We start from the raw sequence: 17,451 nt of genomic DNA, 5'->3' as shown, positions 1-17,451 counted from the left end.
CTGGTTCACTGAGCTTCCCAATGCCACTGAAAACCTTTACCATACACCAGTTATCTAAACAGAAATCTGGTTTCATCCTTAATTATTCCCAGTCCCTTACCATCTCCAATTTATATGCCCCCACCCCTGCTCCTAAACCTGACCTAAACATCTCCCAAATCTGTAAGTGACTCTTCACCTCTGCAGCCATCCCCTTAGTCCAGGCTTCTAGCATCTCTTTACTGGATGATTATAGCAGTCTCCAATCTTGGTCCCGTGCCAATCCATCTGTGGTGCTGTAGGCAAAGTCTTCATTCCAAAATGCAAAGTTCATTATGCCATCTTCCTGCTTAAAAGCCTTTAATGTCATATAATTATCATTAAGATAAAAATCCAAACTCTATTGGGGTCCTACAGGATCTGGTTCTATTTTTTTTCTCCTTCAAATAAAAACATCTGGGTTTTTTGTTGTTGTTATAAGTAGATTTTTTAACTACTGATTCAATTTATTATAGTCTATTCAGATTTTTAATTTTTTCTTGTGTCTGTTTGGCAAATTATATTTTCTAGGAAACTATCCATTTCAAATTTATTAGCATAAAATTGTTCCCACTGTTATTTTAAACTTTTTGTCCTAGTTATATGCATCTAAACATTTGTATTATTTTTTTTGTTTTTGCTTTTTGTTTTGTTTGGGATTTAATCTGTTCTTTTTCCAACTTCCTGAGGTAGATGCTTAGCTTATTGTCAGCCCATCATCTGTAAATAAGTATGGAACTTGTTAATAAGTTTTTAAGTTTTCCTTGATCTGTGTTCCACAACTATTTTCATTATTATATTCAGTTCTAAGCATTTTAAAATTCCCACCATTTTTTCCACAACCCATATTTTAAAATACCCACATGTATTTTTTACCTTTTTTTTTTTTCGTGAATGGCCACCATTTTAATTAATTCTTGGGTTCCAAAATTGCCACAGTCTGTCCTGGACACTCCCTAGAACTGTAGTTCCCAGAAACATGCTTTTTGGCCTTTGGACCTTTGTATACTTGGTAGCCTCTGCTTGGACATGCCTCCTCCCTGCTTCGTTAACTCCTGCTCAACATTCAGGACTCCTTTTTTTTTCTTTCTTAAATTAAAAAAAGTCATTTCCTCTGAGTCTGCCTTGAGCTCCCAAATGTGGATTACATGGCCCTTCTGCTTCTCCAAGTGCTCTCACAGCAGCCTGTACTTAACCTTACTGCTTTTCTCTGTTTTCCTCACTGGAATACAAACTCCTTGAAGATGTCGCTGAGTGCTTGGCACATAGTACGTAATCAGTAAAGAGTTGCAGAATGAACACAGTGACTCGTATCCTTTCGTTTGCTGGTAAAAATTCCCATTCTAGAGTCACCAAAAACAACACAGCATTGCTCCTTTCTTCATCTCAACTATAATAATATCCATAGAATTTCTCTCCATGATTATGGTCCATCTCTGGATGTTCACCCCACCGCACCCCACCCCATGCCACTGGCGCCCTGGGAGGCCTATTCTGAGGAGCAGAGCTGGGCCCAGGCTACACTCAAGCAGCGGCACACTCTTTGCTCCAGAGCAGTGAGTCCCTGCACTAAGCCTTCTTGCCAGTAGGTGGCACCTGCAGCCCCACAGCTGAATGCTGTCTCTGCTCCCTCCTTCCTTCCTGAGTTGCTGGGCGAGGATGCTCTGGTGGGGACCTGATTCTTGGCTCCCATGCTGCAGCCCCCTTTTGCCTGTCTGGTAACAGCTGTAGCCTGGACTTCTCTTTTGGCTTAGGCTCTAATTTGGTTCAAGTGCATATGCTCCCACTAGAGCAAATAGTAGGTGGGGCACCAAAAGCTAGTAAAATCGTGATTTTTGAAGAGCATGCACAGTCTTAAGCCCATTTCCTTTAGTATCTCTCCATATTCTTCCTGCTTGTCCTTGGCTGATGCTGAGTCCAAGGTCAAAGAAGCCCAGCAGCCTGGGTCCCTTCTGAGTTTCCTCCCCTCCCTGAAACCTAAGGGCTAGAACTGGAGAATTTTTTTAGAATTTAAAAAAATTTTTGTTTTTTAAAGACTTAGATAACAAATCACTTTTCGGCCTTTTGGCTAAGATCAAGAGTAGAGATCTGTTCTTATTAGTCTGATATGTCTTCTATCAGAGGACAACACACTAAATGGACTTTTGGAGCAGGGAGATGGACTAGGAGTTTGCTCCGTCCACACCGTGCATCGACCCTCCATTCTTGGAGGTACTGCAGTACATCCAAGCACCCTGGGTGCACCCTGTTGGGGATGAAAAAAAGAAAAAAAATTAGAGAACAAAAAGTAGAGAACAGCTGTAGGTGTGTGGGAGAAACTTATAGAGGCATTTCTAGTATCACAACATTGTCTAAGAGTTATTTTTAAATTAGCCTTTGGACTGTTTGAATTATGCTTTGGGTCTGAACTTTGTGGTGACAACCTCACAAAAATTACATTGAATTACAGCAGTGTTGTTATGGGTGGGCAAGTGATCATTGAGAGGGTCAAGAAGGTCTTCTGAAGGAGGGGACAGTTTGAGCTGTCTGGGAGGAGGGAAGGTTATTCTAGGTAGATAGAAGAAACAATTTGAATATAAAGAGCAGCACTAATTAGCCTTTGTATTTCCAAATGCTTCTAGCCTACCCCTGAACTCTGCCTTGTAAAATCCTGTCAGCCTATTCATAATGCCACCTTGCTCAAGGACTTCTTTGGGGGACCTTGGCCTTTTCTGGATGACTTAGCTTGTAACTCTCACCTGCCTATTTACCCTGTTGTGCGGAAGTGTGGCCATCCTGTCTTCTTGAGCACCTGGACCTCCTCTGCTTCCTCAGGTGCACCTAGGAGCTCATGGAGTTCAGTTGGAATTTCATGTCCTTGTGATAGGTGCTCTCGACTCTGGGTTTCAAGATGTTGTAGGTGAGATCCTTACCCTCTCCGCTTTGCTCTGGCTTTCAGCTTCAGTGAACCAGAATCAGCAGATCTCTTCTTGTACGGGAATGAATGTCCCATGAAATGTGTGAATTGAACTTCTCTTCCAGGCTGGACCAACTAGGATCTGGGAAAAGAGTGATTTGGGGATTGTGGGAGGTTTAAAAAAAAAAGAGGAAAGATTGATTGATTGATTTAATTTATAGAGAGAGGGGAAAGGAGGGAAGGAGGGAGAGAGAGAAATAGCAATCATTTGCCTCTTGCAGGTCCCCACCTGGGTACCTAGTCCACAACCCAGGCATGTGCCCTCAACAGGAACTGAACTGGCAACCATTCAGTTCACAGGCAGTGCTCACTCCACTGAGCCACACCAGCCAGGGTGGGATTCTGGGAGAATTTTAAGAAAAGCTCACATTTTGCTGATACCTCGGCCCTGGGGCATTGAGTTAGGCAAAGGCTACACTTGAGTATCAGAGATACATACCCAAAGAAAGGAAAGAGTAGAAGATGAAGGGCGAACTCTTTTGGGAGATAATCTCATCTTCCCCCAGAAACGATGTTAGAAGTGAGATTGTCAAATTGCTCTGGAGAAAATGCTGGGGTTTGTGCTATCCTTGTGGGGCCACAAGTGCAGACCCAGGCTTCTGCTGTTTTGCCTGATAAGCACTCCCTACCAACCTGCAGCCTTTGCAGGAAGCACTGGCTTTTTGGTGTGGTGGTTCTATTACATCGGACTCAAGACACTGTCATGCCAGGAAATACTACCTGGAGGTTCGGGAGGCTACAGGAATTCTGGAGAACTGAAGGAGAGGCTTTTCTACCTGGAAATCTTAAGAGCCCATTGTGCTTGACCCTATCTGTCATTTTACAGTTGAGGAAACATAGGGAATTACTTGCTTCCTCAAGGCCACACTTGAGTTGGTGGAAGACTTGAGTCCATATAAAAACTGGTTGCTATGGTGGTTTTTTTCCCTTTGTTTTAGTTGCTATGGTTCTTAAAACTTAGGTCCATCGTATCAGATGATTTCTCATATACTCCGCCACCCCATCTGAGTTCCTTATTGTGGGGCAGGAGTAATCAAGGACTATGTACATTTGCCCAGGATGAAAAGCTGTCCAAATTATGCTGGGACAATGCCACTGTGGTAGGTAGGTAAACACACATGAGCAGAGCAAGGATGAAGACCAGGTACAGAAGGTCACCAGGGCGGAAAGCCCCAGGTGCGTTGCTATTGGGAAAACTGGGGAAACTTGGAAAACAAGGACCTTCCCCACCAGGGTAACCTTTCCTCTCCTATGTATCGCTGGTCTGTGGTTTAGAGCCTCCAGACCTTTCATATTGCTGATCATGTGGTCTGGACCCTTGCCTGAAATCTTCCTTCTCCTGGCATGTTGCAAGTCACATGGTAGACTCCCTTGGAGAAGGAACAAGGGGTTGAAGGGTGGCCTCATGTGACTCCCATGTAGGCCTTCGAATGGCCACTCCCTTAAGCATCAACACCTAGGGATAACATCTAGGCCTTGGAAAAGCAACGAAACCAGACAAGCAATGCCATGGCTGACATCACAACCAGATGCACTGGCTAATGACCCCTGCCCTGGCACCAGCCAGTCAACAGAGATCATGGCCCTGAAAGGACACACCTGGAAAACTGATGAATATTCTACTGCGACTCTTCTCTGGGACAGACCCTAAAATCTCTGCCCTTATAAAGCCTTTAGGATGGAGGACCTGGAAGGCTCTTTCTATGGAGCACACCCCTGCCTTTCCCCACCTTCTTCCCTAGGCACGTTTGCGTTCCCTCTCTCTTGTCTACTAAGCTCCAAGGGCCCTTCTTTCGCTTCCGTAACTTGTCTTCTGAGCACATTTCTTCTATGGCTCACTTCTTCTACCTGTGTGACTTTCTAAATAAACTCCCTCTTATAGTCTGAGTCCTGGCTCTGAATTTGTTCTCAGCCAGAACTCAAGTACTGAGGTTGCTGAACACCTGGTGCCAGTTTTTGCCGCTACACTACCACTAACCTCCAAATGACCTCACTTCTGTTTTGCCTAAAGTTGCCTTTCAACAGGAAGAATCAGACTCTGGTAGAAAGAAAACAGGTCTGCTAGCAGAATCTCAAACCCAGTGGAGAAATGAAGTGAAAAGGGCCCCAAGAGCATAGTAAAATCAAGGAGACAACAGCCTTTGGGAGGGTTTATTGGAACTGCTATAATTAAAGTGATATTTTACAAGTGCTTAATACAGAGGGCAGACAGGTTCTGGACCAGGCCTCAGCTTCAGGGGCACATTCCTGGAGGAGAAATTGCACTTGCAGGGAATATGAACTTAATCACTGCTGCTCATTAAGCACAAGTTGTGGTGGAGTCTTCTTTGGCAACTTGAGAGCAAAAGCAGGAAGCGGAGAGAGTCAGTAAGCAGCTGCTTTAAACTGCACATCATGCTCCATTCCCACTGTGCACATCACCTTCCTGGAGCAGGCCTCAGAGCCACCCTGGGGAAGGACACAGATCCTCTGGTTCAGGCTTCCTGCCAGCTCAGGGTGGCCCAGTCATCCTCATTATCATTCATCACAGACTTCCTTTTGCCTGCCAGAGGTTTTCCCAACGTGTAGCTTAAAAGCACCAGCAGGAGAAAAAGCAAGGCATGTCCTTATTAATATAAATCCACAGCAAAAATGATTTGAGAACTGGGGGTTTCCCAGGGTTGGTAGGTATCTGAGAATGTCCCTGCATTCTTTATCCATAGTGCTGTTGAAGGTGACAAAAGTCTGGGTGTTTAGGACTTAATGTTTTTGAGAACTGATGGGGATAATCATTGGGCAGAATCAGAGCCTAGCAGAACACTGGGATGTAAGGATGGGGAGGGGAAACTGGTTGAATCCTGAGATCATTTCCAGAAGCAGCAGCACGAAGGGCTGTGCCAAGGCTCTGCTCAAGGGGCCAGGGTGTTTGGGGGAAAGGAGGTGGCCCCCTCTTGTTGTTTTGGGTTACTGTTTGGGCAAAGCGAAGTCCCAGGCAGTTTCCTGTGCACATTTCCACATGGCCTGCATGAGGCGGGTGAAGCCCATGTCTTTGGGCTTCTCCAGGCCTCTCATCAGCCGTTGCTTCATGATGGAAACAAATTCCTTATTGCTCAGCTCCCCATTGCCTAGAGAAAGAGGCAAACACAACAGGGGTAAGTGGAGGTCTTGGAACAAAGACACTGAGAAAATTCCATTGTTCACACAATGTGGGTTATAAAGCCTAGTGCTCTCACATGGCCAAATTCAATTCTCTTGGCTTAAAATGAACTGGTTTGCTACTTCTGTGAAGATGTTTCTGACTGCAAGCAACTGTGACAGTTTACAGTGTGACAGAAATTGAATGAGAAAATATTATATGTCGGGCCCTGCGCTAGGTGTTGTGAATGAAGAGATAAATCAGACTTTGTGCCTTGAAATATTTCCAGGTTTTTGGAGAGACAAATACATTACCTCAACAGTGTGGTAAATGCCAATGGGGTAAACGAAGGGTGCTAAGGGGGCACAGAGGAAGACTCTCTAGCCCAGGCTAGCGGTGATACAGCAGATCAGGAAAGGTTTTCTGGAGGTGACTCTTAAAGTTGAATCCCAAAGGATGAACAGGATGAACAGTAAAGGGGAGTGAGGTGGAAGACATTCCAGGTAGTGGGAGTAGCATCAGCAAAGGCGCAGGCAGGGGGCACCGTGGCTGATGGAGAACTCCAAGTAGTGAGGTACTGCCTGACACAGAGATGTGGTGTGACAAGGAAACTAGAGAGGCAGGCAGGAGACAGTTCCCCAAGGGTCTTGTGTTTTCATTAAAGGGTTTGTACTTTGTCTTCTAGGTGGTGGAGCACCAGGAAAGGACTGGAAGCAGGAAAGTGAGATGTAGTTCAATTTCCATTTGGATAGATTTCTCTGGCTGGATATGTGGGGATGGGACTACAGAGGGGCCCGACTGGAGTATGGGAAGGAGCCAATTAGGAGATTGTTACAACAGTCCAGGTGAAATATGAGGGCTTTTCATAGTGAAAATCAAAGCCACAATCTGGCTTTGGATTGAGCCCATTTTCTCATGGATTCCCATTCCACCCTTCTCAGTGACAGACTCTCAGGTCTGGAAGAGAACTTGGAGAGCATCTGCTTTAACCTAAGGTCACTCCTCAAGTCACATGGAACAGTGTTGATTCCAATGGCCCTGAGTGGTATGGCTCAATGGGTTGGGCATCATCCCGCACACTAAAAGGTCACCAGTTCGATTCCCCCTCAGAGCACATGCCTGGGCCACGGGCCAGGCGCCAGGTTGCAGGTGTGCAAGAGGCAACTGATTGACATTTCTCTCTCAGATTGATGTTTCCCTCCCTTTCTTTCTCTTTCCCTTCTCTTCGCTCTAAAAATAAATAATAGTAGAAGGCAGTTACCCTTTGACTAGATGCCCACGACTAAATGTCTGCTGACTAAATGGCAACCATTACTGGTGACGATAAGGTGACAGGAAACCAGAAAACAGAACTCTCTACTACTGACTGGTCTGGGAAGAGAGTGGAAAGAGGGAATAAATGGTTTACTTTTGTACACAGTACCTAGAAGCCTAAAACTGGCCTGTGTTTTCTGGCCGAACAGAACATGGGTAGCCTCAGAGATACCTCTCAGCAAGACTGAACAAACAAAAACAGGCTGAACTAGCCTGTGGTGCAAGTCAGGAAAGTGACAACCTGGGGAGTGGGAGTGACTGGGAGGCAGCACCAGGGGACTCTGTGGTCCAGGCAATGGGACGTTTCTGGATAATGGTGGTTACCCAGGTGGGTTCAGTTTTTAAAAATTTATCAATCTGTACACGTACGCTATTTGTAGTTTTCTGACTGTTTATTCAATATGAATATTCATTCGGAAATTAATATAAACTTCAATATAAAAGTTTAAAAGTAGCCTGGCTGGGCTGAAGCAATCAATAATATGGCTTACTAAGAATGTAATTAAGAGAACAAAAACGTCTAAACAAGATTCTTAATACTTTGTATATAAAAATAAGCTTAAGATGAAAAAATTCAAGGTCATTATTTTTTACAAGAGTAAAACTGGTTTTTATTATTATTATTATTATTTTATCCTTACTTGAGGACATTTTTTTTTCATTGCTTTCAGAGAGAAAGAAAGGGGGAGAGAGAGAAACATTGATTTGTGGCCTTTTTGTACATGCCCGGACCAGGGAGTGAACCTGCAACCTAGGTATGTGCCCTGACCGGAAATTGAACCAGCGACCTTTCCATGTATGGGACAACACTCCAACTGAACCACATGACCAGGGCGAAAATCTGAGGTCATTTCATTCAAACTATCACAGGATTTGTTTCCTGCTTCCCTAAGGCCAGAACAAACTGGTCTGAATGGCTTCTGTTACCTGTGAACCAGGTATGTGACTGAGTGTCATCTGCATGCATGTGTGATCTGTGAGTGCAACTCTAAATTCTGTGGTGAAGAGGCTGTTTGAAAATCACAGTTCTCTGTCCTCTGACATTTTTGACCTAACAATAGAAATAAAAATGACTTTTTATTTTTTATTTTTCTATTGCAGTTGATATTCAATATTATTTATATTAGTTTTAGGTATACAACATAGTGGTTAGACAATTATATAATTTGCAAAGTGATCACCCTGATAATTCAAGTACCTACCTGGCACCATTCATAGTTTTCACAGTATTATTGACTATATTCCCTATGCTGTACTTTACATCCCTGTGACTACTTTGTAACTACTGATTTGTAACAATGATGGCTTTTTAATATATCCTTCCTTTTTCAGTGGATTAAGAAAATAAGCCCTAGAGATATTAAATGATTTTCTAAAAGTGATTCAAGTCGATATTGACAGAGCCTGTTTCTAAAAGGCTAGAAAATCAAACATAATTTCCCAGGCCCTCCAAGGAGAAGAGGAGAAGTGTGATCTGGTTGCCTTTATTCCTATATTCACTTTGCAGGCCAGGTCTAGGATACTGGCTTCAAAAAATGATAAAAATAAATGTGTTTTGAAAAAGCTCAAACCACCGAAATGTAATTAGAATAAAAAAATCTGGGGATGGTTAATCTCTCTATAGCAGTGCTATTCATCAGAAGTCTCTTCGATGAGGAAAATGTTTTCTTTTTAATCTGTGCTAAGCAATATGGTAGCCACTGAGCACTTAAAATGTGGCTAAAGACACCAAAGAACTGAGTTTTAAAGTGTATTTAATTTTAATTTAAATAGCCACATGTAACTAGTGGTATCCACATGTGTCATACTGGACAGGGAGCCTGTAGAATAAGCTACCCCTCCCTGAGGACAAGGCCATTTCTTTGTCTTAACCCTGGGGCTTTCTTTGACTCAGACTTTGGTTGTGGGTGCAGGGGGCAGATTTCAATGACTCAAGCTCAACTTAATAAAGTTAATGAAGAGCTGTTATGTGCAAAGTCCTTTCTGAGGTTTATGGGGAGGGGTGTCCAAAGGTGAACAGGACACGTAACTATCCTTAAGAAGCTCACAATTTAGTAGGGAAGTTAGGCCACACACACAGAGATAGAGTGTAACATGTAGTAATGCAGACAAATTGAACAATTAAGGCAAAATGAACAAAACAGAGTGATTCATTATGCTGGGACCAAAACGGAGGGTTGCACATACGCAGAAGCGTTTGAGCTGGTTCCTGAATTCCATGAGGCTTGCTTCCTGGATGAAGATGAACAATGAACCCTGGCTGTGAGACGAGCAATGGGGGCGCGATAGTACAGAGGGAGGCAGCACAGCCTGGACTCATATCCTGGTTGTACCATCTACTACTACCTCTGTGATCCTGGGAAAATTATTCAACCTCTCAGTCTCATCTTCCTTATCTGTAAAATGTGATTAATAACAATTTCTGTATCAGAGGATTAAATGAGCAGCTTAGTACAGTAAGCACTGAAAAAAGTGCGAGCCTCCATTGTGAATATTAATATTATTATTAGGTCAGCTAACATAGCTGAGAAATAATGCTAGAACAGAACCAAGATCTCTTAAATGGGCATACTACAGAGTGGTCACAGACACAATGGACCGCTGCAGGCTGCAACGCCAGATGGATTGTGAATGACTGAAATGTGCCCTGGGAGGTGGAGACAGCATTATCATTCTCTTCCTAGAGACATTCAAATACTGGAGTGCTCCTAATCTACTAAGCAGCAGCTGGGTCCAGCATTTTTGTTTCCTTTTTTTTTGCTTTTGTATTTGAGTTTCTTTATTTAACTTTTAAAACACTACTAGAGTTGAATAGTTTCCATTATTAAAGTCCCTATGGTGATAAATTAATTTAGACCTGCAGGTAAACTGGAATTACAAGAAGAAATGGCATACACAAAACTCAGGCCAGGGGTTATATTTCTCAATGTCATGATGCAGAGGGCTGAGCTACCGATGTAGGAAAGGGGTAAACTGAAGTGGTGTGGGCTACTACAGTGGAGCTGTCTGCAAGGCTCCATTATAAACAACGTCTACTTCAAGGGCGGTAAGGCCGAGTTTCCCCCGCTGACTCGGGAGGGCCGCACTCACCATCGCAGTCAAAGAGCGCAAACACCACATCACACACATGGTCGGAAAGTTCCACTTTAGCCACTGTTCTGGCCACCTGTTGCATGGTCACTGAAAGAAGAAAGATGCTAAATTAGCACAGCAGAGAGACTTTTTGCTTTCTCCAAATGAGAGGGATAAAACTACTCAGTCATAATAAAGAGTTTTCAACTATATTTAAGAAAGTGGTAACTTAGTTTTTAATCCATAACCCACTGGAAAGAACATGATAACAAATAGTAAAGGAAATAACCATGTAGCGAAAGGAATGGGCGGTGGGGAATAAGGAGGCTCATCTGAGTACAGTAAGGCTTTACCCTTCCGTTACTGACTGACAGCTTAGTACCTGTGTGGATGAGCTCCTGGCCCCTCCTCCCTATAGGTTTTCCACCAGCCACTTTGTCCTTTCTAACTGTGCTCCTTGGGATAAGCTGTGGCCCCATCTCACTAGTTCAGGATGCAGGCTTTGTTTTTCTTTTCTGTCCTCAGCAAAAAAATCTCTTCTTTCTTGCCATATTCTCTTTCTCTGACATTTCCTGTTTAGCAGTCATGTGAGAATTGGGTTCTCATGAAAAATAAGGCAGGATGGACTAGGCAATTTCCATTGCCTTTTCTTCCATTTATTGTGACTCAGTCACATCTATAAATTATAATTATGTTATTGCTTACAGACACATTCTTAAGTCAGGTAAAACTCAGAGAAAAGAAAAGGTAATTTCTACTTATCTGGAAGCAATGGGAACTTTAAAACTAGAGCCAGTGTGCCTTCTCTGCTTATTTCATTCCCAGAACTTCAGCTCTTTCTTGTCACTTTTTTCTACATGCCATCTTTCACTTCACCTCTATAACCTCCATATATTCAGTGCTCCCAAGGTCAGCAGGTACAAATGCCAGAATAATTCAGAGGAGCAGGGCGATGCAGCAGGAAAACTGTGCTTGAAGTTACAAGACCTGGGCTCTAGTCCTGGCTCCACCACCAATATTCTGTGTGAACCTGACGGAGTAGCTTGATCTCTTTAGATTTAATTTTCTCATTCAGATGAAGGGATGTCACATGATAACTGCTGAGGTAGTTCAGTAGTGCAAAAGCAGTTTATTGGTGTTCTCTAGAATCTGAGGGTGGGGCTGGGGGTGGAGGTGTACAAAAACAACAGAGGATCTTGTTTGGCAAAGGGTAGAGGAAAGGTAATATTGGCCCTAAGCCAGGCTACGCCTTAGTGTTCACAGCCTCTGGCTTGAGGGGGTTAGGCTGCTTGGAGGATGGGAAGAGCCAGCTTCCTTTTTCTGCAGCTTGGGATACTTTTCCTGCTTCCCTTCCTCCCAGGTGTGAGTTAGGGGGAAGGAGGAATCAATGTCCCTTGGAAAAAAAGATTTCAGTAGAAAATACAGTTGTGGAGGGTGTTCATGACATGTGGTTAGCCGCTGAAAGGGAACTTGGGGTATGTACACGGCTTGCAGAAGTTCCAGGGTTTAACACTTAGCCTCACAGGTCCAGACACTTGATTTTCTCAGGTAGTCCAGGAAGAACTGATTCCTGGTAACTACACTGCCCAGGGAAGGAAAAGAAATCAGAAGATCAATTTACAATGAAAAAGTAACTATTTAGAGAACTAAAATGGTGACAGCTGGCTATTATACTTCTCAGTTAGAAAAATATACTAAAAAACCCAGTTCACCTCAGAAGATTGCCCAGTGAAAACCGAATCAGATCAGAAGACACTTGGATGCTCTCAAACTGTGATTGCCCAATTACCCTTTTGGCTCCAGAAATTATGTTCTGAGTAGATCAGAACTTCTGTATTCATGTATTAGATAAACACGAATGCTTTTTGTTAACCATTCCTTTTTCCCCGCATTTCACATTGTCCTCTTTTTCTCTTTCCCAGTTCTTCCATTCTCTCAGAGCAGAGCGCCTATTGCCAGTGCCTCTTGATACTCCCAGCGCCCATTCTTTTCCCTATGAAGAGGAGCCCTTTCCTTTAAATAACCCATTAACTAAAACAATATCCAAAGAGGTCAGTGAGAGCTCTTGAGAACTGTTAGTGAAAACTCAAGAAAGTAGTATCAAGTGGTTGTAGAATAGGGGCTTCCAGAGGCAACCAGCAGGAATGCCTCATTACAAATGCCCTCTTTAGACAGCGCAATTACAGATTATTTTTCATCTCATATGGAGGGCTCTAACACTATTTGTCCTATAGGAGGAAAAATCAGGCCTGCTAAGTTATTGTAATTCAAACCACTGGGACGTTACCAGTCAGCAAACAGTCTAGTGGGGGTACCCTTCCACAGTCCAAGATCCTCAGGCCCCCAGGATATGAATCAGAGGAAACAAACATTTAAACCGGCTGGTGGGCTGTCAAGTTGGGAGTGCTCGGGACAAGTGGGATGACAGCAAACTACAAGACATGTGCTTGACAGCTGGTCCTGAGAGTTGGCTCATTCATACTTGCTTCCACATCCCTGAATCAATCACAAAGTCATAAGTAAATCACAGCAAGCAGAACAACTCCGCTCCTTCCTCCTTCAGATATCTACTTCCCCATGCAGACCAGTTGTTGGTACTTGGAATTTGGGCCTCCCCTATTTGATGATGCTAACTGACTGATGACTGAAATTTTAGCTTCTAATCTGAAAGATGTCTACATGGAGCATGAAGTCACCCTGGAGAAGGCCTAGGTTTCCAAGGCGTACGCATTCCTTTTGTACAAATCTGGTCCAGCTGCCTGAATAATAGGTGGACGAGAGGTTGGGTGATTTCTACTAGATTCAGACAGGAAAGAATTTGAAGAAACAGGCTCAACTGGCCCTCAAAAATGTGGCACCATCTGGCCTTTTGAAAAGTCCCAGCAGAATCCTAGTTGTGCCAGGTTCCCAATTTATTCTCTGGCATGGTCCATGACTGGACAATTCATCAGTGGAAACACATGCTGAGTTTGTGTGACTATAATGTCAGAAGCTATATTACATAACATTATTTCTTTACCACAACAGCCAAGCCAAAGAAAGGAGAGTTCTAAAGTGACAAGAGCCGAAATATCCACATGGAATCAGAGAACCTTAGAACTGGAAGAGACTTCAGAGGAAATGTGAAATCCAGAGAAGTAAAATTACTTGTCCAGGGTCACAAAGCTAGCTAGTAGCAGCTGGGTCTAGACTCTAGATCTCCTGACCTCCAGCCCAGTGATCTTGTCCCTGCACACACTGGGTACACCTGATCTCTTATATGGACAGTACTATTCTCAATGACTCTATTACCTTGAACAAGAGAAAACGCTCAGGTGAAAGAAAAGCCAAACTGGGAAATACTCAGTGCTAGTGAGGGGGGATGAAAAGCTGGGGGTTGTGAGGAGCCAGCATTACAGTCTGACCACAGACCTATACAAAGGAAGACATTAGCATTCCCTTGGAGCTTACCGAATATTACAGGGACAACTTAAAAGGTTTATTAAACCACAACCCAATGAAAAGCATATGAAATAAAGGTGGCCCTGGGAGCTTTTCCCCACAGCTGCCCCTGATGCACAGACACAGTTAGGGACAGCATGACCCAGTTAGGAGCTGCCTGGCTCCTCCTGCCGCAAAGGTGTTCAGAAAGGTGATACGCCAAGTTGGGCTGATGGTCGCTAGCTGTGTGGCCGTGTGATTATTCCTGCCTTCCTGGACTGCACTGGAGAGATCAAAAGCTGGCTTTGACTGCCAAGGTTAGATGAAGGGAGACATTTCTGCTGCAGCCCTGGAAAGCGTATGATGCAGACGTCTAGTTTCTTCAGTCTACAGTGGAATAGTCTGTATTTGGTGGAAGGTATATTTGGGATCTGAATTCCAAAGGATTAAAGAGACTGCTCCAGATTTGTGCATGTGTGGAAGTGGGTGATGTGTGGTGGGGATGGAGAGATCATCCTGAATAAAGTACTGAGAGAAGGAGGGGATGCTTATGCCTGACTAGAGCTAAAACAGAAGGGGAGCGAGGCTGGGTGGGGGTGGGAGAGGGGCACGAGAATAGACATTACAGAGGGCCAGGCAAGTGTCCTTGCAAGGAAACCTTTATTATGATGCCAGGTCTTATTTGGAGACCAATTTACCACGTTAACTTGCTTCCCTCTTAGACTCTGTAAAATTTCATTCTTTTTATTAAAAAAGTTACTTTTCATTAGTTAATATGTTCACCTGTTTCAGAATTCACATGGTATAAAAAAGGATTAAAGTCTCCCTCCCACCTTATATCCCAGTTGTCACCTACTTGTCCAGAGGCAACCAACATCCCCAGTTTCCCCAGAAATATTTTATGGATATAAAATGAAATATTTGTTCTTCATTTCTTCTCATAAAAATGGTAGTTTACCAAAATGTGCAGTTTTGCTCTACTCATTTACATTTAACAACATACCAGTTCATAAATAGTTTCTTTTTAACATCACCAACAGGATGTATCATTATTTATTTCACATCTTCCTAATTTATTCTAATCTCAATCTTCAGGAGGAGGTACCTTTACCTGACCTCCTTTGCAAAATTACTTCTTTTGTAGTCTATAGTTGTCAGCTTCAACAGAGTCTGAATCTCTAATAGCTAAAGTGAGGGCAACTGATATATTTAAATTCAGTTTGCTGAAGTTATATGAAAGGCTAAATACTCTTCACATTTGTGTCTTATGAGAGCTCCAGAAGTTTCTAAGGATAGTAAACCTTGAAGTACCCAAAGAAGCAGTGCTTGCAATAAATACTAAATCACTGTACTTCCCCAGTTGGTGTAATTCCTTTCTGGTCCTTTCCTATGTAGGATGTAATGTTGGCTGATTTTGTCCTTACTTATCTATTTATGTGGATGTTCTGACAATTTATCCTACCCTCACCCTCCTCTCTCTCCCACTGGTAATCACGAATCCCTAAAGCAGCTCTCTCACTCTCTCCTAGTTTGCTTATAAAATTTTACTAAATCACAATATCGTCAAAGCAATGTAGTTGTCAGAATCAATCTTTAGAATTGCTAAGTGACTTTAAATTTGGGGGAATAATCAGGTCTCAACTGAGAAAGTGTCTCATAAAGCAAATATTTCTTTCAGAATTTGAGCTTCCTTGTCTACATTATGAATAATTTTACTTTTAAAATAGATGACTTTGCCTTAAATGAATGGAATCCTGGCCAACACTCCTCTTCACATATAAATGTTTTTACAAAATGAAATGATGGACTGACGCACTGGGCTTGCCTCCTACAAACTTAAAGAAAATTTATAAAATGGGAGCTCTTTCCTCCATAACCTCTTCCCCACGCGTCTTTGCGACATTCTTGCCTCTGCCTTCATGCTATGGCTGTCTGGGGGATGCTCTCCCACATTCTCACTGTGAATTTCCCCACATTTCTGCCTTCACATGCAAGCATGGAGTCCCCTATATACTTTTCTGGGTCTTTCTAGCAGCAGTAGGTGCCATGTACCAAAGAGAACAGTGGTATGGATGTCAGTGAATCCAAATCTCCAGTCTGTTTTACATCACATTAGTTGTGATTTGAGCAAGTCATTTGCTTCATGTGTAAATGAGGAGGTTAATAATATAGTAAGGTTTAAATAAAATGATTTCTAAACTCCATCCCAGCCTTAAATTTTATGATTGCTGTGTTGTTATTTTTAGATAGCATGGCTTAAATCAGTTAAAATGTCCATATCTTGAGGAATCCTCAAAGAGGGGTTATTTCCGGAATTATGGCTGGTGTGGTGGGCAGAATTCTGAGATGGCCCTCAACATTCCCACCCGCTGGTGTACACACATCCTGCATTATCTCCTCTCCTTGCACAGGGGCAGAGCCTATGAATAGGATGGGATCCTACTCCTTTTATTTAGGTTATACATATGGAGAAGGTCTTGGGATAATCATTCCCATGATTATGATTATATGACATAGGAATCCTTCTCAGCACACTGGGGAGAGATTCCACTGCTGGCTTTGAAGACGTGAGTTGCCATATCGGGAGAACGCCTGTGAGAGGGCCACGTGGCAAAGAACCGGCGGTGGCCTGCTGAGAGTGATTTCTCGTCTAGAGCCAGCAAGAGAAAGGGGACCTCAGTCCTACAACCGAAAGGAACTGAATTCTGCCAAGAACCCAAACGAGCCTGGAGGAGGATCCTAAACTCCAGATGAGAATGCAGCCCCTCTGACACCTTGGTTTCAGCCTTGTTAGGACTCTGAGCACAGAACCCAGCTATCCTGTGCCCACACTCTGACTTACAGAAACTGAGATAATGAACAGGTGTTGTTTTAAACTGATTAATTTGTAGTAATTTGTTATGTAGCAAGAAAGCTAAGTGGGGAAGGTATTTATGGTTGGGAATGTCCTTTTGAGGTTCCTCAAACCATACTTTATATACAGCTGTGCTCATTTCAGGTACATTATACAGAATTGTCACTCTTCTGCAACTACTACACCAAGCTCCAAGAATTAGATCTTATATAGGCATTAACCAAGGTCTAATTGTTTTAAATTTTTGAAAAAGAAAATAAATTAAAACTTCTACCCTTCTTTTGGGAATTCAAACAGCCTTGCTCTGATTTCAAATGCATCTGTTAATTTTAAGTTAGTTCATTTTAACACAGATTTGGATATAACTTTAGGCTATAACATGTCCCGTAAAACATTAGTACATTCCATAAAAAGCTGATTTTCAAATGATAGAATATCAAATGTGGAAGAATTCTTGGAGATAATTTAATATAATTCTAACCTGAGAGAGAACTTATTACTTGCTCTTGGTGTCAAAAAAACAAATGTCGCTGGAGAGTTTCTTTGAAAAGAGGGAAAAGACACACTGATGAGAGAGCAGAAGACTCTAAGACTGCCAACAAAAATAAAGCTGCATTTAAAAGAAAATACCAGGAGTCCTACTTAAAATATGGGTTCATTGCAACTGGTGATTCACATTCTTCAAGCCCGCTTTGTATAATA

General features: G+C 42.8%; 1 protein-coding gene and 1 pseudogene across 1 annotated transcript in view; one reads left to right on the top strand and one right to left on the bottom strand.

Annotated features, from left to right (window-relative positions):
• The first annotated feature begins 2,066 nt into the window (after positions 1–2,066).
• LOC129070040 (uncharacterized) lies at positions 2,067–2,246 on the top strand (annotated as a pseudogene).
• A 2,871-nt stretch (positions 2,247–5,117) lies between these two features.
• Positions 5,118–17,451, bottom strand: part of MICU1 (mitochondrial calcium uptake 1) — a 225,486-nt gene continuing 213,152 nt past the window's right edge. The window contains exons 11-12 of the mRNA XM_054572634.1: positions 10,494–10,583; positions 5,118–6,078 (exon numbers count right to left, since the gene is read on the bottom strand). Of these exons, the coding sequence (XP_054428609.1) occupies positions 5,918–6,078; positions 10,494–10,583 (251 nt within the window). The 3' untranslated portion in view covers positions 5,118–5,917. The remainder of the gene's footprint in view (positions 6,079–10,493; positions 10,584–17,451) is intronic.

This window comes from Pteronotus mesoamericanus, unplaced genomic scaffold, assembly GCF_021234165.1.
Source record: "Pteronotus mesoamericanus isolate MK-2021 breed Mesoamerican mustached bat unplaced genomic scaffold, CSHL_Meso_final contig_24, whole genome shotgun sequence".
NCBI classification, from domain to species: domain Eukaryota; kingdom Metazoa; phylum Chordata; class Mammalia; order Chiroptera; family Mormoopidae; genus Pteronotus; species Pteronotus mesoamericanus.
The sequence above is the reverse complement of the archived record's forward strand: the minus strand, read 5'-3'. Positions and strand labels throughout refer to the sequence as shown.